This window comes from Symphodus melops, assembly GCF_947650265.1.
Source record: "Symphodus melops genome assembly, chromosome: 9".
Lineage (NCBI taxonomy): Eukaryota > Metazoa > Chordata > Actinopteri > Labriformes > Labridae > Symphodus > Symphodus melops.
The window spans coordinates 20,210,756-20,233,679 of NC_136699.1; the positions used below are offsets into that span (position 1 = coordinate 20,210,756).

Sequence of the window (22,924 nt, forward strand, 5' to 3'; positions counted from 1 at the left end):
CAGTTTTCCCCATGATGGAAAACGTGAAGTCAGCTGGTATCAGTCCAACATGGAGGCGTAGATGATCTCTAAACTGCAAACAGTCATATTCTTACTATAATCCTAAAATATAAAAACATGAACAATTCAACAAAGTGGAAACCGTAGGAAATTGTTGCATTGGACCCAAAGAAGTTCTGGGCCTGCAGATGAAATTCCACATATGGAGAGCATTAGGAAGCCCGCGTGGCGCACATCTCTGATTGTTCTCTTCAGAGCAAGTGAAAGTGTCTGATCTTTCTTCAGCATTATCACACTTAAATGTAGTATTCAGATAACATTAACTCAGTGATGTTTGAGGTGTCCAATGTGTCAGGATGCCAGACCTCACAGCAGTCGGGTGATGTCATTGTAGATCGACGTAGTGTTCAGTCCTTGTGTGTGGCTGGTTACAGCTGTATTGGGATGACGCTCATGAGCCAATGAGCAGCCTGCTGTACAGTGGTGCTATTGGCTTGGTGCAGCACGATGGCCCCTGAGTTCATCTCATCCATGTGGGAGTCTGACCTCTGACCTGTGCAGAGCCTCTGTCTTCACTAGGAGCCACTATGAGAAGTCTTGTTTATTTTGTTTACACCATTTAAAATGTTACATGTCTCACACTTATCTGTTATTACTATTTTTTCCTTTCATAGCAAGTGTTTGCAGATGGATTATTTTCATGTTTGGGCTCAGTGTTATGTTTGACTGGTGGCTTTTTGCCTTTATTAGACAAGCCAGCTGAGGAGAGGAAATGCAGCCAACGGCTGAGGTCGGATGCCACACCTGCAGTTTAGACGTAGAGCTTTGACATTGGAAACACAACATAACCTGGCTTGTCCACCTGACTGGTGGCTTTTTCGCATTGTTGTAAAGCCTGTCAATTAGTCTTGACAAAATAAGATGTAGCAAATCTTTATTATGTGTCAAAATCTGCAAATTTAAAAATACAAAATTTGTAGGTATATACATTTTGAAGTCATCTGGTTACACGTTTGTCTCAACAACAAGCTCATAATTTCTAACATAAGCTTTACACAGGCCATGTCGCTGGAGCTACATGGAGATGATGTTGGTTGATAGGATTGTCTCGCCATTCTGGTTCTTTGCTTTACAAATGTACTCTCCAAAGTCAATGGTCTCCATGTCCTCCACGGTCATGATGCTCTGGGAGATCCGCGTTGTGTGGCTCATACCTCTGTTCACCAGCCGCCACGAGGTCTGGATGTGAACTGGTCGGCGGCCCTACACAATCGAACAAATAGGATCAAGGAACAAATAGAGCGGGGGGAAGGACTGGGTTAGTAAACAACAAAAAAGAATGTGTCCTAAATGATTGTAAAAACAGATATAAAAGCTGCTACTTTAAAGAAGATGCTGTGTACAAAGGACATGTGGACAGTTTAATGATTCAGTTAATTTACCACTCTTTGTGGCTCATTGCATTTAGTTTCTCTATTGTTATAAACTCTCTCTGTTAGAAAAACACATTTTGGAATCTATTCAATTTGACATCATTTCTCTTTCAAATAAAAAAAAAAGGGCCTTAAAATAAATCTGTTTATTTCCTGTTTTTCACTCTTTATTTAAAGGCAGCATGACAATGATCAATTTTACTTTGTACCATAATTTGTCTTTTATTATAAACAACTTTTCTAAAAATATTGCTTCTTACTATTTGTTATTTAGTTTTACTCGTCTTTGTAAAAAATAGATTTATAATGTATTTGCTTATTATGGAGTTGGCAGTGTAAATAGTAACTTGACTACTCAAGGCGCTTTCACAGCGCAGGTCACACCTACACATTCACACCCTGATTGTAGATGCTGCTACTGGATGTCAAGTGGCCTTCACAAGTAACTATTCCATTCATACATATTCATACTCTGCTGACGAAGCAGCACAAGCAACCCAGGGTTAAGTGTCTTGCCCATGGACACATCGGACATGTTGCTGCAGGAGCTGGGCAAACTTTGGGATTTTAGGCTCCGTATTCCTCTTACCTGACCAGGATAGGTCCAGCTGAAGCTCACATCCATCTCTGGCTCCCCCAGCACGGTGCACGTAACATTGACACTGTCGCCTCCTCTCACAGACTCCGGAGAGGCTTGGAGACTCACAAACGGTGGCCCACTGGGAACTGTTGACAGGAGACAGTTAGCTAACCTGAGAACTGGATGAATCTGTGTGTTTCTGTTGTATTCTCTCTGACTCCTCGCTGTCCATTACAGAAGGATTCTGACGCAGGAAAAATCACAACAGTTTATCAAATAGCATTGTTTAGACATCAAAGTAAACAACCAAGATTTATGCGACTGATTACACAAGTTCTGAAGCTGCTGTTTGGTTCATATTAAACACATTGAATTGAAGATCTCCTTCTATGAGTGCTGTTTGTTTAAGCTCTGTCTGTGTATTATGTTGAACTGGAAACCATATGAATTCAATTGTGAAACTAGCAACCTAGAGTAGTTTACCACTATGAAATCAAATATTCATTCATCTGTGTCTACACAAACTTAGTCTGTCAGAAATGGCTTACAGATATTACATTAGTGATGGGAAGCAGTTAAGCTACAAATGTCTTTTATAATTGTAGGCATCATGGAGTTTAACCAGCTTATCACCAAGTCAAAGTCTTTTTCTCTCCATTTGCTCGTCCTTTCATTGCAGCCTTATTTTACCATAACGACACAAATCATATTAGACTGACCAGTCTATTATCAAACTGAGCTGTTACTGCTAATACTACACACAAACATTGTAGCTATAAATCTATCTGATTCATTACTGTTGTTGTTGCTCATCCTCTGTCCTACTGTCCAAACCCGACAGCGTTCAAGTAGAAAGTTGTTCATCATGAGTCTGGTTCTGATCAAGGTTTGTCTCTTTAAGGAAGTTGCAACTTTGCTTAATGTTGCTTATTGCTCATAACAGTAGATCTTTGTAGATTATAAAACAATGAGTCAAGGTCGTGTACCTGCTCTTTTGTAAAGTGTCTTGAGATAACATTTGTTATGAATTGGTGCCATACAAATGAAGATTATTTCCTTTTTATAAATACATATTGTTTCTATTCTGAATTCTAACCTTTTTCTGGAAGCTGATGAATAAATAAAAAACCAGAGCTTAAATCATGACTCAGTGAAAATGCCTCTCACGGTGGCTCGCTCACTTTAAACAAATAACATGTTAAATGTTTCAGTGTTAAACATTTAAAGGCAGAGGATAACGGTTGCTGATCATGGACTCTGAGCAGTATCTTATTGTATTTATAATCCATCTGAAAGTTATCCCAACCTTCCACATAGAGAAGCTGATACTTTGTGGAGATCTGAGGCGTCCCCTTGGTCACAGCTTTGCAGTAGAAGACCCCCTGATGCTCCAGAATGGGGCTCTGCAGGATGAACCCCTTGGTGGGGTCATAGGTCAGAAGCGTCCCATTGGATGTGATCTCTTCTGGAGGGACTTCTCTGTGCAGGGTCACCTTGGCTTGTGGGTCAGTCACGCGGCAGGGAACCACAGCTGGCCGGTCGGGGCGCAGGTACACGATCTCAAAGTGGATGGCAGAGGGAACAAAGAGGTTGTCTTTGTCTGTTTAAAGAGACACATGAGTGTAAATAAACATTTGATATTGTCTATTTGATATTGTCTGTGGCAGGGGTGCAGAAATACAACTTGGAGAAGACAGGTAAATAGGTCTTAGTGTTTAATAAACTGCTCATTCATCTCATGCTTTTCATATATTAAGTTTTTTTGAAATACCTGTGAAATAGATGTATGAGACATGTGTGCGATCGTGGTCCTTCTCACACTCCGTGCCATCACACACTACCACCCAGCAGCTGTAAGGCCCAGTGTCAGCAGCAGAGGGCGACGTCAGGATCAGCTGGCTGTACTTGTCACTTTGCTTGATGCTGGAGATGAAACAACATACATTAACATTTTCACACATCAGCCTATAGCACAAGAAACAGCTGATGTCTGCTTCCAGCACCTGAGACGTGAGTCGTTGAAGGTGTCGAGGTAGGTCGGGTAGGACCATCCAATAGAGTCTCCTTTGCATCGCAGCTCCATATTCCTCCCCGGGGTCAGAGTTGTCGTCTGGCCAAGGCGCAAAAAGCGTCCCTTGTCTAAAACCTGGGTCAGCATGGAATGACCTTTCCCTATTCCGTCTTTCAGTTTGGGCGGTCGCATCTTCACTCGTTTTCCCCCTGGTCGGATGCGGTTTTCTCCAATATCTTTCCTCCGCTTGACTTGTTGACAACTCCCTGGACACACAGGGGCACAGAGAAGGGAGGGAGAGGGTGGAGCAAAAATAATAAAGGTGATAGAGATAAGCCATAAACTTTAGAGAAACAGTTCAGTGTGTTTCCCACAGCTGTGACAAAAGTCTTACAGGGAGTGTGACAGATTTGTTCACAGCTCAAAATGTCTAGAACTCTCTGTAGCTGCATGCTCCATATGTCTCCAGGTGCACAGAACACATTACCTGCAAACTTTTTTTAAACAAAGGATTGCTCTAAGTGTAGACTTCCTTCTTCTGCCCAGTATTAACAAGAACTCCAAGCAAAGTCAGCAGTAAAAGTTTGATGAGAAACGTCTGTTGCATGCCTGTCATGCAGCTGGTTTGAGTTGGTTCATGGAAATACTTTGCACAAACTTAAACTTCATGCCACTCCTGTGCAGACTTTCACAAAATCGTGGCAGAAAGTAAAATTAGAAAATAGTAAATCAAACAAATTAATGAAGACTTTACCTATTCAGTATGTGAAAAGATTTACAGTCTCAGATTATCTAACCCCCTAAAAGTCAAGAAAGCAATCCAAGTTCTTGGATGAAAAATAAACAGTAATTGTACCTCACTCAGAAACTTACATGGCAGTCGTAGTTTGTACTCACCATTTTGGAGCTCCACCCAGAGCAATACCAGGCAAAGCACAATCCAGAGCTTCATAGTGTTCTCCCGGGGATGATCAGAGGACTGGAGAGGTCAGGAGGTTTGGTTCAGGGCTCGGAAGGGGACCCTGGAACTCTACAGGGTCCAGATACCCAGTTTAGATATCTTGACTCAACCTCCTCCAAGTCGGAGAGAAAAGGTGGAAACTCTTTAGTTTCCTTCTGTACTTCCTCTCCTCACTCCTGAAGGGCTGACACATGGTCTTTAGAGCCCTCTGCTGGACCACAAGCTGAACTATAGTGCCTGGTAGAGCCCATTTCTGCATTTGTCATCCCATCAAAGAATGCAACCTGAGCTGCCTGTGTGCACATTGAAACACTTCTTTTGTATTCAGATCCTCATTAGCTGCGAAAAATACATGAAATACTAAATGTACAACGGAATATGACAAACATAAAAAGCAGATCAAAAAAAGACACAAAAATGTAAAAGATTATAATTCTGTACATTTTCAACTAGTGTCAAGCAAGAAAACATTACATCACAATCAATTATTATTCATTCCGTTGAGGATAATGCTGGGTGCTTCAACTATGATGGTCATTTATGTCACATTACAATGGTTCTATAAGTGACAAATCTGCACACAGCATCAACTCAACTTTATTTATATAGCACTTTACACACAACAGGGTTGATCCAAAGTGCTGAACAGCGCAGACAAAAACATAAAACAAAGCATTAGAAGGAAATGGACGACGACAACAACAACAACATAATAAGAAACAATTTGAGTCCAGTGTAGCACAAAACTAAAAGAGTGATGGGAGGGCAATGGGGGATGGTGGGTTTTGAAAACATCAATAGTGAGTGAGAGACAGATGGTTGGAGGTAGTGAGTTATATAGTTTGGGCATCAGCCCTGGGCTCATGTTTAGATTGTTGGATCTTTTAGGTTGTTGGATACTTAATGCTAATCACTGCTCCTTTATGTTGCTGAGCATTTTAATGGCCCAATCTGCATCCCTAATTGTCTGCATTGTCTGTTTAATGACTGTACTCACACCTCTGGCACTACCTCAAACACCTCTGTACATGCACATGTAACTAGTTTCTAGAAGGTCAGCACTTTGTTTCTAAGGCTCTTTAACTGTTTACAAGTCTCTTTTAATCAGCACATCTTTCTCTCCTTCACAGGTTATGTAGGTTTATGCTATATAAGTTTAAGTCTAATGCTAATGCTAACTGCACAGGTTTACTCTTAGTCACATAGAGGCTGCTAAATCTTGTATGGGGATTATTGTATACAGAGGGGAGGGGGGACAGCGGGTGTGTATTGTAACTAATGTCTTGTGTCCTGCCTGTCTGTATACTGCTACTGGATGCCTTGAATTTTTCAAAGGAGCAATACATGAGATGATAAGCAGGGCAACAAGAGTGGGTGCTGGGGCCCCATTATAGGGAAGTCCCTACTGTCATTGCAAAATGTGCACATTTTGAGGGACTGCTGTAGTTTAAAGTGTGTCTGCCCTCTAGTGCCCCTCCGTGGCCTGGGGCCTCAAGCAATTTCCTGCCTTCCCTGTAGACGTGCAGCGCCTCTTTGAATACTGATAGGTCTCCTATTGGCAGCTGAGAAACTCTTATTTGTCCTGAAGAGATTAAACCATTCTGTTCCTTAACTTGTCTACCTAATGAAATGTTTTTAATGTCCTCTACTTTTTTATGAAAATCCCTCCCTCTTCAGTGATTCCAAAGTTTGTTGTCGTCATTCTTTCACTCCTGAGGTTTTATTTTGTTTACATGATTTTTTCTTTGTCCTGTTTTACTTTGTAACATTATTCCTAATTTCACAGTACTTTTACCTCTTTTAGTTCCCTCAAAGGCAACAGCAGCTTTTTTCAGCTTATCTCGTTTACGCATACACTCCTTCAGTTCTTCATCAATCCATGCTTTATTCGTTTTTATTGTTATTAAGTTTAATTGAGTTATTGTGGAGGTTTTTTTACACAAGATTGATATCTTTCATCGTCCAGGTCTCCTCTAGCTCCTACAGCTTCATCAGATTAATGCTATACGAGGGTTCGTTCATGAAAAAATGGGCAAAAAAATCACCTACATTTCTACATTAAACACAAATATTGAACTTCCAGTTAATTAAGCGTTTGGGTTCGTGGGATGTCATAAAAACAGCTGATGACATTATACATGTGCCTCCTACATTTCATAGGCTAACTGCTGCACAGCATACTTCTTTGAGAGCGCTGTGTGGGCATGTAGCAACACATGCATGATCAGTGCATGATCCTTATGGAATCTACAGTTCCACTCCTTAAATAAAGTTTCTTGAGTTTTTGAGTCCTGAGAAATGTGATTCTTTCGACCCACTTAGGCCAACACGTGCATTGTTGAGCTCAGGTCCTAAAAATAATGTTTTAAAAAACTTTAAATGAGGCATTGTCTCAGTTGTTGCAGTGGTGGAAAGCTACATCCAATTTCTGAAGGACTAAAGAGTACGTTCACATTGTGGTAATTGTTTTTTTTTTACTTCTTCTACCACTGTATTGACCTACAGCTGCATGCCAAGGTCTGGGGCTACCAACATATTTTCTGCACTGAAAGATAAGCAAAAGACAAACAAAAGAAACATTTCGAGGTCAAAAGATACATGGTGGCGTCTACACTTCTTAAACCAACTATCCAACAGATTTAGCTCTCAAAGTTTTCAGATGTAACAATGAAGACAAATTAAACAACTGTTTTACTGGAAAATATATTTATTGATTCTGTTTGGGCAGCAGTTAGCAACAAGTGAACAAATATCATGACATCAAGGTTACTTCTTTACACTTTATCCTGTACCCAAACTGATCAACTTTAAACTCTACAGTATTCATGTAGAGGTTCAGTAAAGTAAAATACTTTACTCCTTCGGAGACTCTTTTGAGTTTGTTCCACATTAAGTTCATGCATGCATCTATTAGCCTCAACTTCCTTAAGCCCTAAAGTCATTAAAAAAGACTATTGAAAGTGTCTGATTTATTCACATCACATGGTGTAAAACACTGGTGCTATGGGTGACAAGTCAGATAAGAAACTCGGTCCTACTTTAAACTACAGCTCACTGAGCCTTACACATTGTAGAAAAGACAGAAAGGGAAGGCGGGCAATAAAGGAAACAATGTAACGTAGACTTCTTTGTGCAGTTCAGCACAAAAACTCCCAAAATGTTTCAAAATAGATACTGAAGAGATATTAAATGTAGGAAAAGGCCAATATCATCTAAACTGTGTTGCAATAAAGCGTCTTTAGAGCCTCTTGTATGGTAACATTGTACCCTGGATCAGAGACTCATCTCATGAAGGCCGTATTAACTGCAACAAAAATGCGCAAACTATCAGACAAAATGTGTAAATACAGCATCATACATAATCCAAATACTGTGTGAGTAAAGTTTTTTACATCAGAAAATAGTCTTCATGCGTCTAATGTAACAGCTCAGAGAACGTACACAAAAGAAATAATAGAAAAATAGACCTGTGCTGAATAAGTCACAACAACAGTTTGTGATTTTTTACTTTAAGGTCATGTGACCTGTTTCATAAAAAAAAAAAAAAACACTAAGTCAACTCTTCGTGAGAGTTCCAGAGTCATGATTTGTTAAGTGCCAGCAAAACGATTAGATATATTGTACATTGGCCTTAATGTGTTATTATATTCTTCCCAATCTTTGTTTACAGATATCACAATTTGATGTGTAGGCAGATTAAAACGTAGTATTAAAATACATTTAAACTTTACCACTGACAACAGAAGCCCGATATGCATCCATGCATGTTACTTTGCTCTGTTTTCCAATGATAACAAGACATTTCAAGAGGTTTTCTCAAGATTTGACTGAGCTATGATGTTGTCAGCAGTGCAGGTTTTACTGTGATAACGAGTTCATTTCTTGACATCCCCAGAAAAATCAACGTTTATCACAGGAAAACGCAGGAGATAATGAGCCAAATAAGTCTAAATCCCGAGGAAAATAACTGGAAAGGACATCTTATCGCAGGAAAACAGGAGTAAAATAAAATGCAAGTATCTTAAACCAAATGCTGGTACTCTCCCACTTATGTTACAGATCCACCGGTACCTTCCCCACTAAGTTATACAACGTTTACTTAAACTAATACATCATTGGTGGATCCAAATCTAATCATATCATGAAATGGATAATACAGATTTAGTAAAAGATCACTTAAAAAATATAAAATACAAACAGAATGTTTGTCATGTACTAACAACTCAAGTCTACAACAGGACAAAAACTAAATTTGATGCAGTCCTTGAATGAACTGTTTCATTTTTAAGGGAAAGAACGTCACTCTCCAGTGTGTTACCTGTCCATTCATTTCTGCCCCCATGCTGTCCATAAAGCTCAACACACAATGTGGTTCCATAGAAGTGATAGAGCAGCTCCCGCTGATACAGAATACTGAGTGGGCTCGTGACTGAGCCACATGTGGTGAGGCTGTATAAACAGGTGCATCAAGGCAGAGTTCTGTGTGCTTTTATGCATCTGTGGCCTCACAGATTCACTGACTGAGCCCGTGGGCCTTAACACTGGCTGGTCTTCTCTGGGCAGATGAAACGCTCCTGGTCCTTTTCAACTGTATCCACGCCAGCCTGCTGCTCCCCGCTGGTCTTTTTGTTTTCCTTTGAACTGCTGCTGTTTAAAGGACCCTGGAGTTGACGCTGTCGCTCCAAACTGTGCCACATGCCGTAGCCGAAGTAGATCAGGAAGCCTGAGAAAAACAAGATAGGAGATTCCTCATAAAATAATTACAAAAACATTGACAAAGGTATAACATTTCTGAGGTTAAGCTGGACTGGTTTAACAAAAATATGTGCTTTTATGCTGGTAATGATTTTAGAGGATTGATCTATACTAAATATATTTCCATTTTAAATAAATGTACAGCCAACAGACAGTGAGCTGTGCTTGGTGATGAGACTGGAAACAGTGGAGTACAGGCTCTTTGTTAACATCTACCAACTAAAACCTGTAATGACCAATGATTAAGACATGATGGACTTGATAAGTGGACCTTAGCCTGTATAGTGCTTCTCTGTAGGCTTTTGACTGTCTAATTTATTCACTCATTCACAACACATTCAAACACTGATGACAGAAGTACCCATCAGTATTTTCTACTTCCAGCAGCGGGAGAAATTTGAGATGAAGTATCTTGCCTCAGGACACTTTGACACATGACTGAAGGAGCTAGGGATCTAACCTCAACCTTCCTGTAGAGAGATTACCAACTCTATCACTAAATCCCAGCCTCCCCATGCTCTACATCTTGATTATTAAAACCGTAAAGGAACGTTGATATAAAACAACAAGTTACATGGGGTTGTACTATATAAACTTAAAATCTCAACTGGCCTGCCTTACAACCTCAAAGTGATGACGGCAGTAAATCGCCACCTCCAGTGAGGACAGTACCGTATCAATCAGTCAGGCTCATTGTCTTTATGTTAGCTTGGGAACGCCTCAGGGTCCCACTGGAAGAGCTGGAGGAGGTGTCTGGGGCGAGGGAAGTCTGGGCGCCCCCCCCCCCCCCGCAATCTGGCCCCAGATAAGCGGCAGAAAATGGATGGACTCCAAAACTTACTATTGATGATAGCTGTTTCTAAGTGTATGGAGCAATAGTTTATAGGTCATATATACAACATACACTTTACCTTATTGTTTCTCTAACACTAATATGTGTCCCGAGTCCATCTACAAACACCCCAATTATGAACAAGGTCCATCCTCTCAGTCTTTTGCCTGCTCCACTTTTTAGAAAATGCATGCTCAAACAGGCCGTTTGGAGAGTTTCCTTTTGTGACATCACAAAGGGCAGTGACCTCTCCCCCCAGGTGGGTGACACTCTTAGAGCGAAGTGTTTGTTCTGCCCTATGAGTCTGACATCTCAACGTAAACAATTGGACATAGTGCAAAAAAAACCCAAACCAGCCAAGCCCCAGCTCATTTGCATTTAAAGCTACAGACACAGAAACAGCCTATTCTTAGCAGGGCTGAAACAGAGGAGTTTATAAACATGATGAAATACAGGATCAGAGTGGAATTAGAACAAGAAATGTCCTCGACATGTTTTGGGGACCTCTAAGATTTATTTAAACTATTTTAAAAGGAGGATAATGTGTGACCTTTACAGGAACTCACCTACAGCCATCCACACAGAGAAACGTATCCATGTATCTCCACTCAGCTGGACCATGAGGTAAATGTTAACAAATATACTCAGAATGGGCAAAAAAGGTAGAAGAGGTACCTGGTAAGACAAACAACACAAGTTTACTATTTTCCTTGTTTATCAATGCAGGTCTTGGTTTGAAAACAAATAAACAATGAGTAGCTACACACCATGAAGGAGACCTTCTTGCTCGTCTGAGGCTGCCTGCAGATCATGTAGACGCAGCCGCTGAAGATGAGGAGACATAAGGTCAACAGTGCTAGGATCCAAACCTCCAAGGCAAGGATGGAGCCGATGTGGTACGTGGTGAGAAAGCTGGTCACACACACCAACAGCACTGTGATGCACAAAACAACAACACATTAAATTGTTACCTCTTTAGTGGAATTTTAAAAAAGTATTTTAACCTGGCCAGCTTACCGAGCACACAGACACACTTGTTGACCACACTGGAAGAACTTTCAGAGGGGCTGACAGGAGGGTGCAGGACAGTCTGCAAAGTGGAGCTGCCACCCTTCAGCATGTTGAGGTGGGACTCTGACTCAGTTAGGTCAGACTCGCCTTCCTCAGAGGATAGGAAGTGTTTTTCCCCAGTGCCTGCTCGCCGCTCCATGGCTCCATCAGGCTGGTACCTTGAGGGTGGAGTAATCACAGATTCAAGATCAGGTCTTTATGTTAATAAAGGTTAAAGCCCAAACAGCCAAACTGCAGCACTGCATTAAAAATGTTCAGGGTTATGCTTTCTACAGCTTCAAACCACTTTCATTGTGAAACATCTCATGTGTTTTTTTACATTAATACCTGTTTAAACCAGGGAACAAACATTGAGTCTGTGTTTACTGCGTCTGTGTAAATGAGACACTTCTGTGCAAACAGCAGAGTTGTACAGACTTAGAACACAAAACTCGAGTAAACAACCTGCACTCAAGCGTCCACATTCATAAAATGGGAGCATTCACAGCTCTTACATCACCACTGTGGTGCAATACCATTAGGGCGTTGTTACACTAACGTTGCAATACCTGTTGGTTTGGGGGAAAGTTTAGGGAGGCAGTTTCACAAAGTTGAATTAATAAGATTTCTCTGAAGGGTTATATTTGTTATTTTATAAATGTACTCACCTCAGAATCAAGACACACACAGCGACCAGTGAGTAAGCCAGCAGAGTACCGATAGACATCATGTCCACCAGCGCTTTGAGGTCAAACAGGAAGGCCATGATGGCTATAGCGATCAAGAAATAACAATTAACTCAAACACTGTGACTGTTCATTTAAAATGAACACAAAGATTAAAAGGTGAATTATGAAATACTGTCATATAACATTTTTATACAATACATTCAAAACACCCACATACCAAAGTGCTTTATACTATTCGTGCAACAACAAAATGAAAACGTTTGTCATTTGCACCATCCAAACTCAGACTCAAATTAAATTTCATGCAGCATGTTTTCAAAATGAAGAGATGCAAACGAGTGATAGCTGCAATCATCAGCACACCATGTGGTGTCGTTTGATGTGAGACACACTGTTGTGTTTCCTCTTGTGTCCCAGCACCAGGCTGCAGTACAGAGCCGATCTCAGCAGCACAGGTCAAACACAGTATGCACACCGCTCCTCATAACATTAAAACAAAAATAACAGAGACAGCTTCCCTGCACAGTTCTACCAGTTGCTCAGCACATCTGCCTGTCCCTTCATCAGGTCATAACTTTACAGGTCTAAGCCTGAAACACCTGGACACAGTGAGCAGAATCTAAACATGAACAGAACCTGGAGTAAGAAAGCTTTAGAGGTTGCTATTTTTATCACACTATAAGAACCAGAGCAGCCTCATTAAGGCCACCAGTTTATCTTCATTTATCCTTTGAAGCAGATGACAATTTATTGAATAATAAGTCATAATTAGACATTAAGACCAACCTAAAGGAAATGTGTGTGTCGCTCTGAAGCTGAAAACTTTAGGAGTTTAATGAGTACCATGCCTTGAGGATCAAATTATCTCGCAACTTTATCAACAGCTGACAGTTTTATGTTCTGAGATTTCCAGCTCAGGGTTCTCCAAAAAGAAAGTTAACGTTTTTATGATAGCTAATTGAAATGAGACAGAAGATGTGCAGTAACTATTTTAAAGATTATTTGCAGAAAGTTTCTTTTTTTTATTTTACCAATGTTTAAGATTCAGTAAGACCACCAACCAGCACCTCTCGGATTCATCAATGATATTCAATGTAGTGACAATCTTCTATTAAAATAGCAACTGAAGGAGAACTTCAGTACAAATTCATTTTAGAGTAGCTGTAAGCTAGTTCACTTTCTTGCTGAGAGGAAGATGTCAGTTTAAACGGTCACTTTTTAACCTATCAGCTTGTAAATGATTCGTACAAAACAAGATGCAAGTGTGACATCATGATGCTGTAAAGTTTTGTCCAAGCATAGCTACCAGGTGCATGTGTGCTTAATTTTAAAACCAGGAGAGTAAAATTAGCACAGTGTGAGGGGAAAGGGTAAGCTAGCCACCAGGGGTCTTGTTATTGCTTGAATTGTACGAGGCTTACATACCAGACTGTACTGCTAAATGTGTAAAAAGTTAGCTTACTCCCTTTTTAATTTAAGAAAAGTGACATAAAGCCAGACGGGCTGAGTTGTTAAATACTGATTTTTTTTTAAGCCTTCTTAAAGTGGGAAATATTTTCTCACATGTTTTAAGAAACACCATCACCATATTAACATGCAGTCACCACCACCACACCACGTGCACAGATCAAATCCCATTACATGTCCACGATACAACCCCATGATACAGTAGGCGAGTCCTGGTCTCCAGAGCTTACCCGCGGTGGTACCTGCCGCCATGGTGGCAGCCACAGGTGACTGTCGCTTACTCACTTTGGACATAAATTTGAACAGTATGCCATCTCGTGCCATGGCAAAGAGAATGCGTGGCAGAGGGAACATGGAGCCCAACAGGCTAGGGAGAAGAGGGTTCATGGTTAAGTTCATTCTAGGAAAGAAGACATGACACCTACACAACTGTGAAAGAACAACGTGTGCTTAAGGAGGGAAAACCTTTCAAACTTGACAGAGTAAACTTAGAAGTAGGGTCAATTTCAGGAGCAGGAGAACCACATGATTGTGTGCATCTTTCATCGTGTCTTTCACAGTTGATTGGTGGAAAAAGATTAGCAGGAGTGATCTCACTGGACTCTACCCGGCTCTCACCTGCGACTACACCGGAGGTCATAGTGGCAATAAGTGGGGTCTTCGTCTTAGGATTGATTCGGGCTAAGGCTTTGAAAAGCACCCCATCCTCTGCCATAGCATAGATTATACGAGGCATGGGGAAAATGGAACCCAGCAGACTGCATGAGACAGCAGAGACATGCAAGACCAACACGTTAGTCAAAAGCCCCGAACACATACATACACACAATGACACTTACAATCACATCTGTAAAGCATGTCTTTCTTTCCTGTTGGTGCTTCTTTTTAGAGCATATTTCACTTTATTATCCAATCTAATAAATGGAAAACAAAATACACTAGCTTCTTCTAAGGGCAAATGTCCTGTCACCAATGTTCTTAGTTTTGCTTTGATTTGAGTTTAAAATTAGTTTTTGGCTTCTCTAGCAATATTTCACAGAAGTAAAGGGATTAAGTCCAAATATAGTATAAAAGCATCAGTGTGTTTTAAATTATTCCCAAAACTGGCTGGAATTGTGAGGATATCTGCCAAAGGGCAGACCCCATGGTAATCAAAATGTAATTGGTTCCAGTCTAATTTTATGTTCATGAATGCAGATCATGGGATTAATGATGACTGACTGACTGAACTGATTTACCAAACCTTCAGGGAAGAAAGACAGAATAGATTCACATGAGTGTACTGGTTTGAGAAAAGCTTGGCCAACTTTTAAGATAATTCAATTATTAACACTATATTTAAAGCATGCATGTATGTGAAAACAGAGAGAATTGACCACCACAGCATCCCAGTAAGCAACATGAATCAATCCAATAGCAGGGCGTAGACAGAGAGACGTGGTCAGATCTTATTCACCATTATTGCCCATTTATGGTATCAACATCAATTAGAAATTGAAGTACTAATTGATGCCGACTCAAATACAGTTAAACTTACATTGAAAAGCTTTTGATAATTCATTTTTTATCTTCACGTTGGGACAGTAATCTCAGTGGTTACCTGGTAGAGAGAGCACACAGTGAACCTGCAGCGACTACATATTTCGCAGGACCCCAGCCCACATATTCAAAGGCCATGGGCAGAGGGCTCTTCTCATCCAACAGGTAGTAGGGCATCATCAGTGTGAGTGCAGCCGACACACCAAAGTACGCCAAGAAACACACAGTCAGGGATACCACGATGCCGATGGGAATGGCTCTCTGAGGGTTTTTCACCTCCTCACCTGTCAAATGTACAAATATCAAAACATCACCTTCACACTAAACTTTGAAAAAAACATCCATTACACTTATTTATATGCAGCTTACCTGTAGTTGCAATGCAGTCAAACCCAACAAAAGCGTAAAAGCAGGTGGCAGCTCCAGCCAGGGTTCCACTAAAGCCGTAGGGCATAAATCCACCAGCTCCATAATCACTGCTCACGTTGGCCGTCACAGAAACATTTCTGAAACATAAAATCTGTCAGTTCATAACGATACATTACCCAGATAGGTCGGTGACATGACGTAAAGTCTGGCCACTGCTGCTCTACATGTTTGATCGGGAGCACTGCATTAAAACAAAACAGTGATACAGATAGAAATGCTTTGTTGCTCAGGAGCAAACTCTTTGCACTTGTCAACCATGATCTACAAAAAAAATGGCTAACAAATGAATCCATTACCTTGTAACTATGGTGACATTTATAAGGGACTCTTCAGAAATTTTCCAGTTGTATGTGTCTCCTTTGACAAAGCCAGAGATGATGACGAACAGGAGAACCAACACATTGATGGCAGTAAAGACTTTGTTGACCCAGGCTGACTCCTTAACCCCAAACGACAGAAGTCCTGGGTTGAACAAAAAGATGCTCAGAACGGTACAGTGCGGTGTGATAACTCTCACTTAAATCCAATCTCTGATCTAATAAATACATTTGCATTTAAGACCAAAATGTTTGATCTTAGTCTACAGTATTTTATAAATCATTATTCACAATAAAAAGTATAATTGATGGACCAATCTGTTGAGCCTGGTAAAAGTCTTGGAAAAGATTAGTAAAGGTAATACAATTATTCTGAGTGTGACAGTAAATGCGGTATCATACTTCAAGGCATTTAAACAACAGAGACAGTCAAGGGTAAAAACAGTGAGAGGCCTTGAATTTACCAAAAAATAACCAAAAAAAGGTGTGTTTCACATTTTTTTCTGTATTCAACTTTTCCCTCAAAGAAAACCCCAGTGCATGTTCAAGGGTCACATTCACTAAATCTCATAGTTGCATTGGCAGGTCAATGAATAACACATGATAACATTTTGTTTTCTAAGTCTTGACCAGGAGCCATAGAGGTGGAATTCAACCAAATTATCCCAATTAACCAAATTCCTGATCTGTGGTCAAAACGACCACAGGAAATGAATATGACCTATTCTAAAAGTCCTCAAAGCCCTTGGCTGCTACAAGGCCTGGGCTTGTGAATAAGCTATGCTTGTAATTGGAAGTTTTCATATATGAATGTGTGACTGTGGGAAAGTGAGACAAGATGATGCTGCAAGCTGCCAGGGGATGACAGTGGGCTCCCTGTGGTCTTACAGTGCCCTATTAAGCACAACTCACATCATATGCTTACTTGTCTGTAGTGGATCATACCAGTTTTGGCTTTTTATATAAAATTGTACTTATCCTGATTTAATTTTTTTCCCTCTGGTGCCCTTGAATTGACACATCAACTTGAATTTTTAGATTCCCAGTTCGTGTTTGTGCCTTACCAGAGAGCAGCAGTATAAGGCAGACTGCAAAGAAGTCAGGATACTGAGCCAAGCCAGGTGAGTTCATGCTGAAGTAAGTTTTACAGAACACTTCTATGTGTCCTCCTATCATTTCATCAAATGTGCCACTCCAAGCCCTGGCAACTGATGAGGTACCTGTGAGAAAGCAATGAATAGTAACAGTCACAATCATTATCTTCTTTTTTATTAAGTACTCCAAAGTGTATTGCTTACATACCAATCACATAGGAGAGGATTAGGTTCCAACCAGTAATGAAGGCCCAGATCTCTCCTACAGTCACGTAGCTATAAAGGTACGCTGAGCCAGTCTTGGGGACACGTGCACCAAACTCAGCATAACACAGGCCAGCCATGACTGAGGCTAGGGCAGCAATCAGGAAGGAGATGACAATACTAGGGCCTGAGTTCCCCTTGGCCACCTCACCGGCTAAGACGTAGACGCCAGCGCCAAGAGTGCTGCCTACGCCCAGGGCGATGAGATCGACGGTTCCCAAACAGCGGCACAGCTTTGAATCCTCCAGGGTGCTCAGGTCAACCACTTTCCTGCGCACCAGGGATTGGCCAAATGACAGAACCTGCTCCAACATGTTGACACCTGCTGATAGAGGGAGTGAGTGAAAAGAAAGTAATGAAAATACCTCAAGGTACATGTAGCTTATAGGCACAGTACTGTATGAACTGTGTGTAAGGAGACATTTTTTCCTGACTTTGATACACCCTTTTCACAGCCCTGCGGTATGAGTTGGACATTTGGTTGGATAAGTCAAACTGTCATGGTATGCAAGTATGTGTAAAGCTTGAGGGCCTCCAAGGTGCAGACACACAGCTAAAGAAGTTTTTTTTTTTTTAAATCAAAGCGAGTCACTGAGAGAGTAAAAATGTTACAGCTATCATATATTCTTTTCCTTCTAAGCATTAATATTTGCCCTTTTTAGTTAGCAAATGGTGAAATAGTTTGAAAACCAAAGACTGTGTCTATTAGCACAGTTTGATTTTAGTCTACCTGTTTCACTTTTTCCTGGATCATCCTCCTAAAAAAATGCCTATAGGTCAGTTGCATAACCTGAGGTGACGACACAAATGTAGGTTAGGGCTGTTGAGACGGGTCTTGACCCAAAAAACTGACGTGCATTCTAGGAATACTGCCAAGTCCTATAGCGTGCTAAAGTTCATACAGTAGTGTCCCATTAAAAACCTATTGTTTGGGGTTATGGTGCATATCTAAGTACTCAAAGGGCCGCATTCATAAAAGGATCATGGAGGAACCGCTATGACACAATGAAGACATTCCTCACACTCTCAACTGATTACATTAGAAAAGACATAAATAGAAAAACTGCAAAGTGTTCTTTGTTTTCATTGTATCTAAATATGTCTCTTTTCATTGGTAGAGTTGCTGAGGCCTCTGTCTAAAATATTTGCATGGATACATGATGATAAAAGCTGAATGAAATATGCAGGCTTTCTGTTGAATGGTTTCTTTGCTTGCTTTTGAAGTTAAGCCTACGTCTTTGAACCAGCACTTTGATTTTCTTGACTGTAAATTAACACTGACGACCATTCAAATATGCATTGATCCCTATTTAAGTGTACTCCTTCAGACCAAGAGAAATGAGTTTCGGATGTGACAGCTCATTAGCATTACAAAGTGGATCAAATTACAGCATCTCAAGCGTGGATAAAAGGTGATGATGGCAGAGAACCAAGTAAAAGTTCACTTTTTTTTACTTACAATACAATTGCTTAATATTCAGATCTTACCTGTATCATTAATCAAAGTCTAATGTTATAACTGTCAAGTTTCGTTAGCAGATCGTGTCCCAAACTGAACTTGTTGAATTTCATTTGCTAAGGCTGCCACTTTAAAGACAATTCAGAGTCAAAGCAAAAGTGTGAGCATTAATTTGAAGCAACAGTTATTTTGAATATCAGCACAACCACATGAAGCAAACATAACAGTATTTCTACTTCATTGCAGACATGTACCTACCTGTTGACACTTTGTGGATTTGACAGGTCAAAGTTTGGAGAGGGACAGAAAAATTAAGCGTTGGGTGATTTCCAAACTACCTCAGCTGCACAAGAAGCACAGGTAAAAGTCAAATTACATCCACTGATCCCATGGAGTAGTGCCTCAAACTCTGTTGCAGCACTGTGCTCAACACTCACTATGCTGGCATGTACTCTGTTGAGGGGCAGTACATCTACGCCTCCCTCTGTCGTCAGTGTTTCTTCATAGGATCTGCCCCTTCCTCACCCCTCATACTCCCAGTCCTGCTGCAGCCAGGGGAGTAACGTCCCCCTTGAGCAGGGAGGCAAAGAGAGGGAGGCAGTCCATTGGGAAATTGGGTTGGTTGGGGAGGGGTGGGGTGGGGGGGGGGGGGGGGGGGGGGGGTAGATATGAGATATGGGGGAAATCTGAAGACAACGTTGCACCATAAACTCTCCTCTGGGGATGGCACAAAGGAATCTTGTTGGTAGAATAATTGATTTCCAGAGCACACAGGCTAAATACATCCCAGCTGCCCTCATGTAAAGTGACTACTGATAAATGGTTGGGCAACTGGGGTTGACAAACATTGAAGCAGACACTTGTGTTTGCCCAGTACAGCCCACAAGAGTGCTGCTAAAAGCATGGGTGCTGATTGGTCAATGAAGGGTGGACGAGCTACAGTACTGGGGGGGGGGGTTAAGCCTTCCTAATGGAAGACAAGTATTGCTCAATGTTCCCTGAGCTATTAGACCTATGCACATTACAAAATCAATCGCACAGCTCACAGTGGTACACACTAAAAGACTGGCACCTCCACAGAAACTTTAGTTATAAATTCTAACCCTTTTACTGGGTAAAATGTCATTTTTTCCATAAACACTGCCAAAAACTTCCTAACAACTAAGATTGAGTGTGCAGTGGAGGCAATAAAGAGTCAAGACCAGCTCAAACCAGCTTGAGACCTCAGTGGGAAGGTGGCAGCTGGAAGCAACATCCAACAAACAGACTAAACACTTCATAGCATTTAAACAACTATCTCTCTCTTAGTCTGTCCATCCAGCCAAGCAGCCAAATATCATGGCACCTTGCCAACTAAACCTTGGCTGCAGGGGGAGATTATCTGTGCTGCATGCTGATAGGAGAGCAATTGCTTTTCTTGGTGGTGGGCAGGCTGAAGACACAATTGTAGATTCAGGTTATGTAAGCACATATTCTAAAAAAAATGAAGAATGCAGATTTGGTAAAGCTACAGCCAGAACTCTTCCATATTTGTTCCTCAGACAGTCTATCCAAGAGAGGAGACATTTCTAAAAGGCCCTGAATCATCTTGCTTACTTCATGGTTCAATAAATTAAAATGTGTTGTATAATCCTCCTAGACCAAAGATATAATTGTTTTTGGGACAAGTGTCACGTTTTTTCTTCACTCTCAGGTAGTCACTGTAACCATGGTGAGGATGGAAAGGAGGCACTGGCTGAACAGATCTCACTGTTGACATGCACTAATTCTGTGAAGCCAATTGAATGCATTTGCCCTCCGATAGCTGGGTGACCTAGCTTCAAAAAGGTGGATATGGTCAACAGATTGAATGTTGTTTGCCTTGCAGACACTGGCTCTGCTCGCTCCAGTTAACTCTGGTGTCACCAGGAAACGTTCAAGTGAAGAATTACTGCTAAAGCAGACCGATCAGCAGATCTGAGAAGAATCTGGAAGCTGAAGTTAAGATAAATGACGGCAGTCTCTGGGCAAAGAAGAAGATACAAAAATCATGACAATCCATTTTGTAAACTATGAACACACTAACAGAGAAACACAATTGAAAAGTCCATAACTTCTAGTAGTCCAAGATCAAATCTAAAGTATGGTCTGATTGGTTGTATAAATGTTTGCTTTAATTTCAAATATAGAAATAGGTTAGAAGTTGGTTTAGGGAGCCAGGGTTTGGCTATGGCTACATTTAGCCATGGTTTTTCGATTTCAAATTGAATATAGTGGGATAAATCCTTTTCATATTAGATTTTAAGAAAATGCTGAAGACCAAAGCCTGAGGACATATCTGCTCTTAGCTTGACTTAATACTCTTTTTATTAGTTTGGAGCAGGACTTATGTATGGATATATTCACCATCACTGAAGACTCAATCTATATCTAAATGATTTCCTGTCTCTGTCTAGGTCTAGTGTAAAACCTACATGACAGGCTGTACATTTAAGGTTTAAAATGGTTAATTCACTTCGTCATTCATGGTTTAGAAAAGAACACACTGGCTAAATGTTCAGATATGTGACAATCCAATGTGGAATCATAAAGTAGTACACGGTCAAATGAAGACATTCAATATGTTGATTTAACACTTTTGGCAGCATTAACAGATCAGTGATAAAGAACTGGCCTGTGAGTATATTTTGGCACAGAGATAGCTTAGCAATACACTGACATCCAAAAATGAATTCCTGACTTAGAAGGCTGCAGGCTTCAGTTTTATGACCCTAAACAAATAGTTGATTTCAACCGAACCTCCTGAATTTTCATTATCCTTCTTTTTCTTATTTTTGCTTTTTTATATAATACAATAGCTACTACTCACATCAATGCTACACAAACATTAAACCAGAAAAATGTATTTATATTATCAGAACTTAATTGCTTGTTGTATTTTTTTTCCACAGACACTCAGTTTTTTTTTGTGATTCTTCATCAGTCTATGTTCTTCATGCATGACTGCAGTTCAGTAAGAGAGAGTGTGCAGCAGGGCTGCCAGGCGTCAGTAAGTGAATCACTTCTGCTTAGTTTAACTAACTACTTTTATTGTTTTTTTCTCTGTCTACTGTTCAACAGATGGTTTCTCTACTCACTAATGTGAAAAAAGCAACAGAAGAAATTTAGTTTGCTTCGACTGGAGGATGTCAAAAAGAAAACGTGAGTTAACTAAAATAATCCAGTGTGGTTGTGCAGATGAAAAAATACATATATACGTCCTGTTTTAGGAATCGTCTGTGTTTGCCTTCCTCAACATTGCGTCATGCTCTTAACAGTGCAACAATCAAGGTAAGCAAACACCAGATAGCCTACTGTATGCTCTCTGTAAGAAATGTAGGCCTGCTATAAATCTAGCTACATTCTCTCTCAGTTGCCCTAATTCCTGGAGCAATCTTCAACATCTGGGCTGGTTGCATGTTACGAGTGATGAAGGACCTACTAAGGATTGTAAGGACAGAATAAACTGATTCATTCATTGTTTGGAACTGAAAGGTATAGCAAGCTGGATTTACTTGACATCTCAGGTGTGAATTATTTCTGGATTTGATAACTGTAAATAAAGTTCATATGCTGAAAGTATCTAAAAGGCTATTGTCCTTTACACAAAAAAACATGTTGTTAGGAAAAACGACTCTCACTAGCTGGTTAGCCAACAGATACTCAAATTATTTATTAAACTGAATCAAATGCTTAATTTCTGTGAAGAAATGCAAAAAGACACATTTGTGTGATGACTTGCACGGTAATTAAATGCTTCTGAACTACTTTATAAGAATTGCTGTTGTGAAGCAAAGTTACTGCTTGTCAACAGGCAAGACAGGCAACCTCTTGTGGCCCCAGCCCCTGAGGGCTCACAAACTTAAACAAAAGCAATGTGCACATGTTGCAATGACAGTAAGAAACCTAGGGGCCCCATCTGACAGCACACACTCTTGTTATCCTGCAAAGTGTTGCATGTGTTGCTGTGTGACGATCAATGAAAGTCAACAAACAAAAACGAGGATGAATTAGCCCTCTATAAGA

At 40.5% G+C, this 22,924-nt stretch overlaps 2 protein-coding genes across 2 annotated transcripts; both read right to left on the reverse strand.

Moving 5' to 3' along the window:
- Nucleotides 1–917: 917 nt before the first annotated feature.
- On the reverse strand, nucleotides 918–5,170 carry pdgfrl (platelet-derived growth factor receptor-like). The gene is made up of 6 exons (XM_079352249.1): nucleotides 4,922–5,170; nucleotides 4,017–4,290; nucleotides 3,785–3,936; nucleotides 3,320–3,613; nucleotides 2,023–2,159; nucleotides 918–1,263 (listed from the first exon to the last, which is right to left on the reverse strand). The coding sequence occupies exons 1-6, from the start codon at nucleotides 4,974–4,976 to the stop codon at nucleotides 1,075–1,077; spliced, it is 1,101 nt and encodes a 366-aa protein (XP_079208375.1). The 5' UTR covers nucleotides 4,977–5,170; the 3' UTR covers nucleotides 918–1,074.
- A 2,504-nt stretch (nucleotides 5,171–7,674) lies between these two features.
- Nucleotides 7,675–19,462, reverse strand: slc7a2 (solute carrier family 7 member 2). The gene is made up of 12 exons (XM_079352236.1): nucleotides 19,139–19,462; nucleotides 17,366–17,746; nucleotides 17,128–17,283; nucleotides 16,043–16,208; nucleotides 15,687–15,823; nucleotides 15,379–15,601; nucleotides 14,397–14,536; nucleotides 12,291–12,393; nucleotides 11,590–11,801; nucleotides 11,340–11,506; nucleotides 11,139–11,247; nucleotides 7,675–9,708 (listed from the first exon to the last, which is right to left on the reverse strand). Exons 2-12 carry the CDS (start codon nucleotides 17,733–17,735, stop codon nucleotides 9,521–9,523), a joined length of 1,971 nt encoding a protein of 656 aa, XP_079208362.1. The 5' UTR covers nucleotides 17,736–17,746; nucleotides 19,139–19,462; the 3' UTR covers nucleotides 7,675–9,520.
- Nucleotides 19,463–22,924: the final 3,462 nt, after the last annotated feature.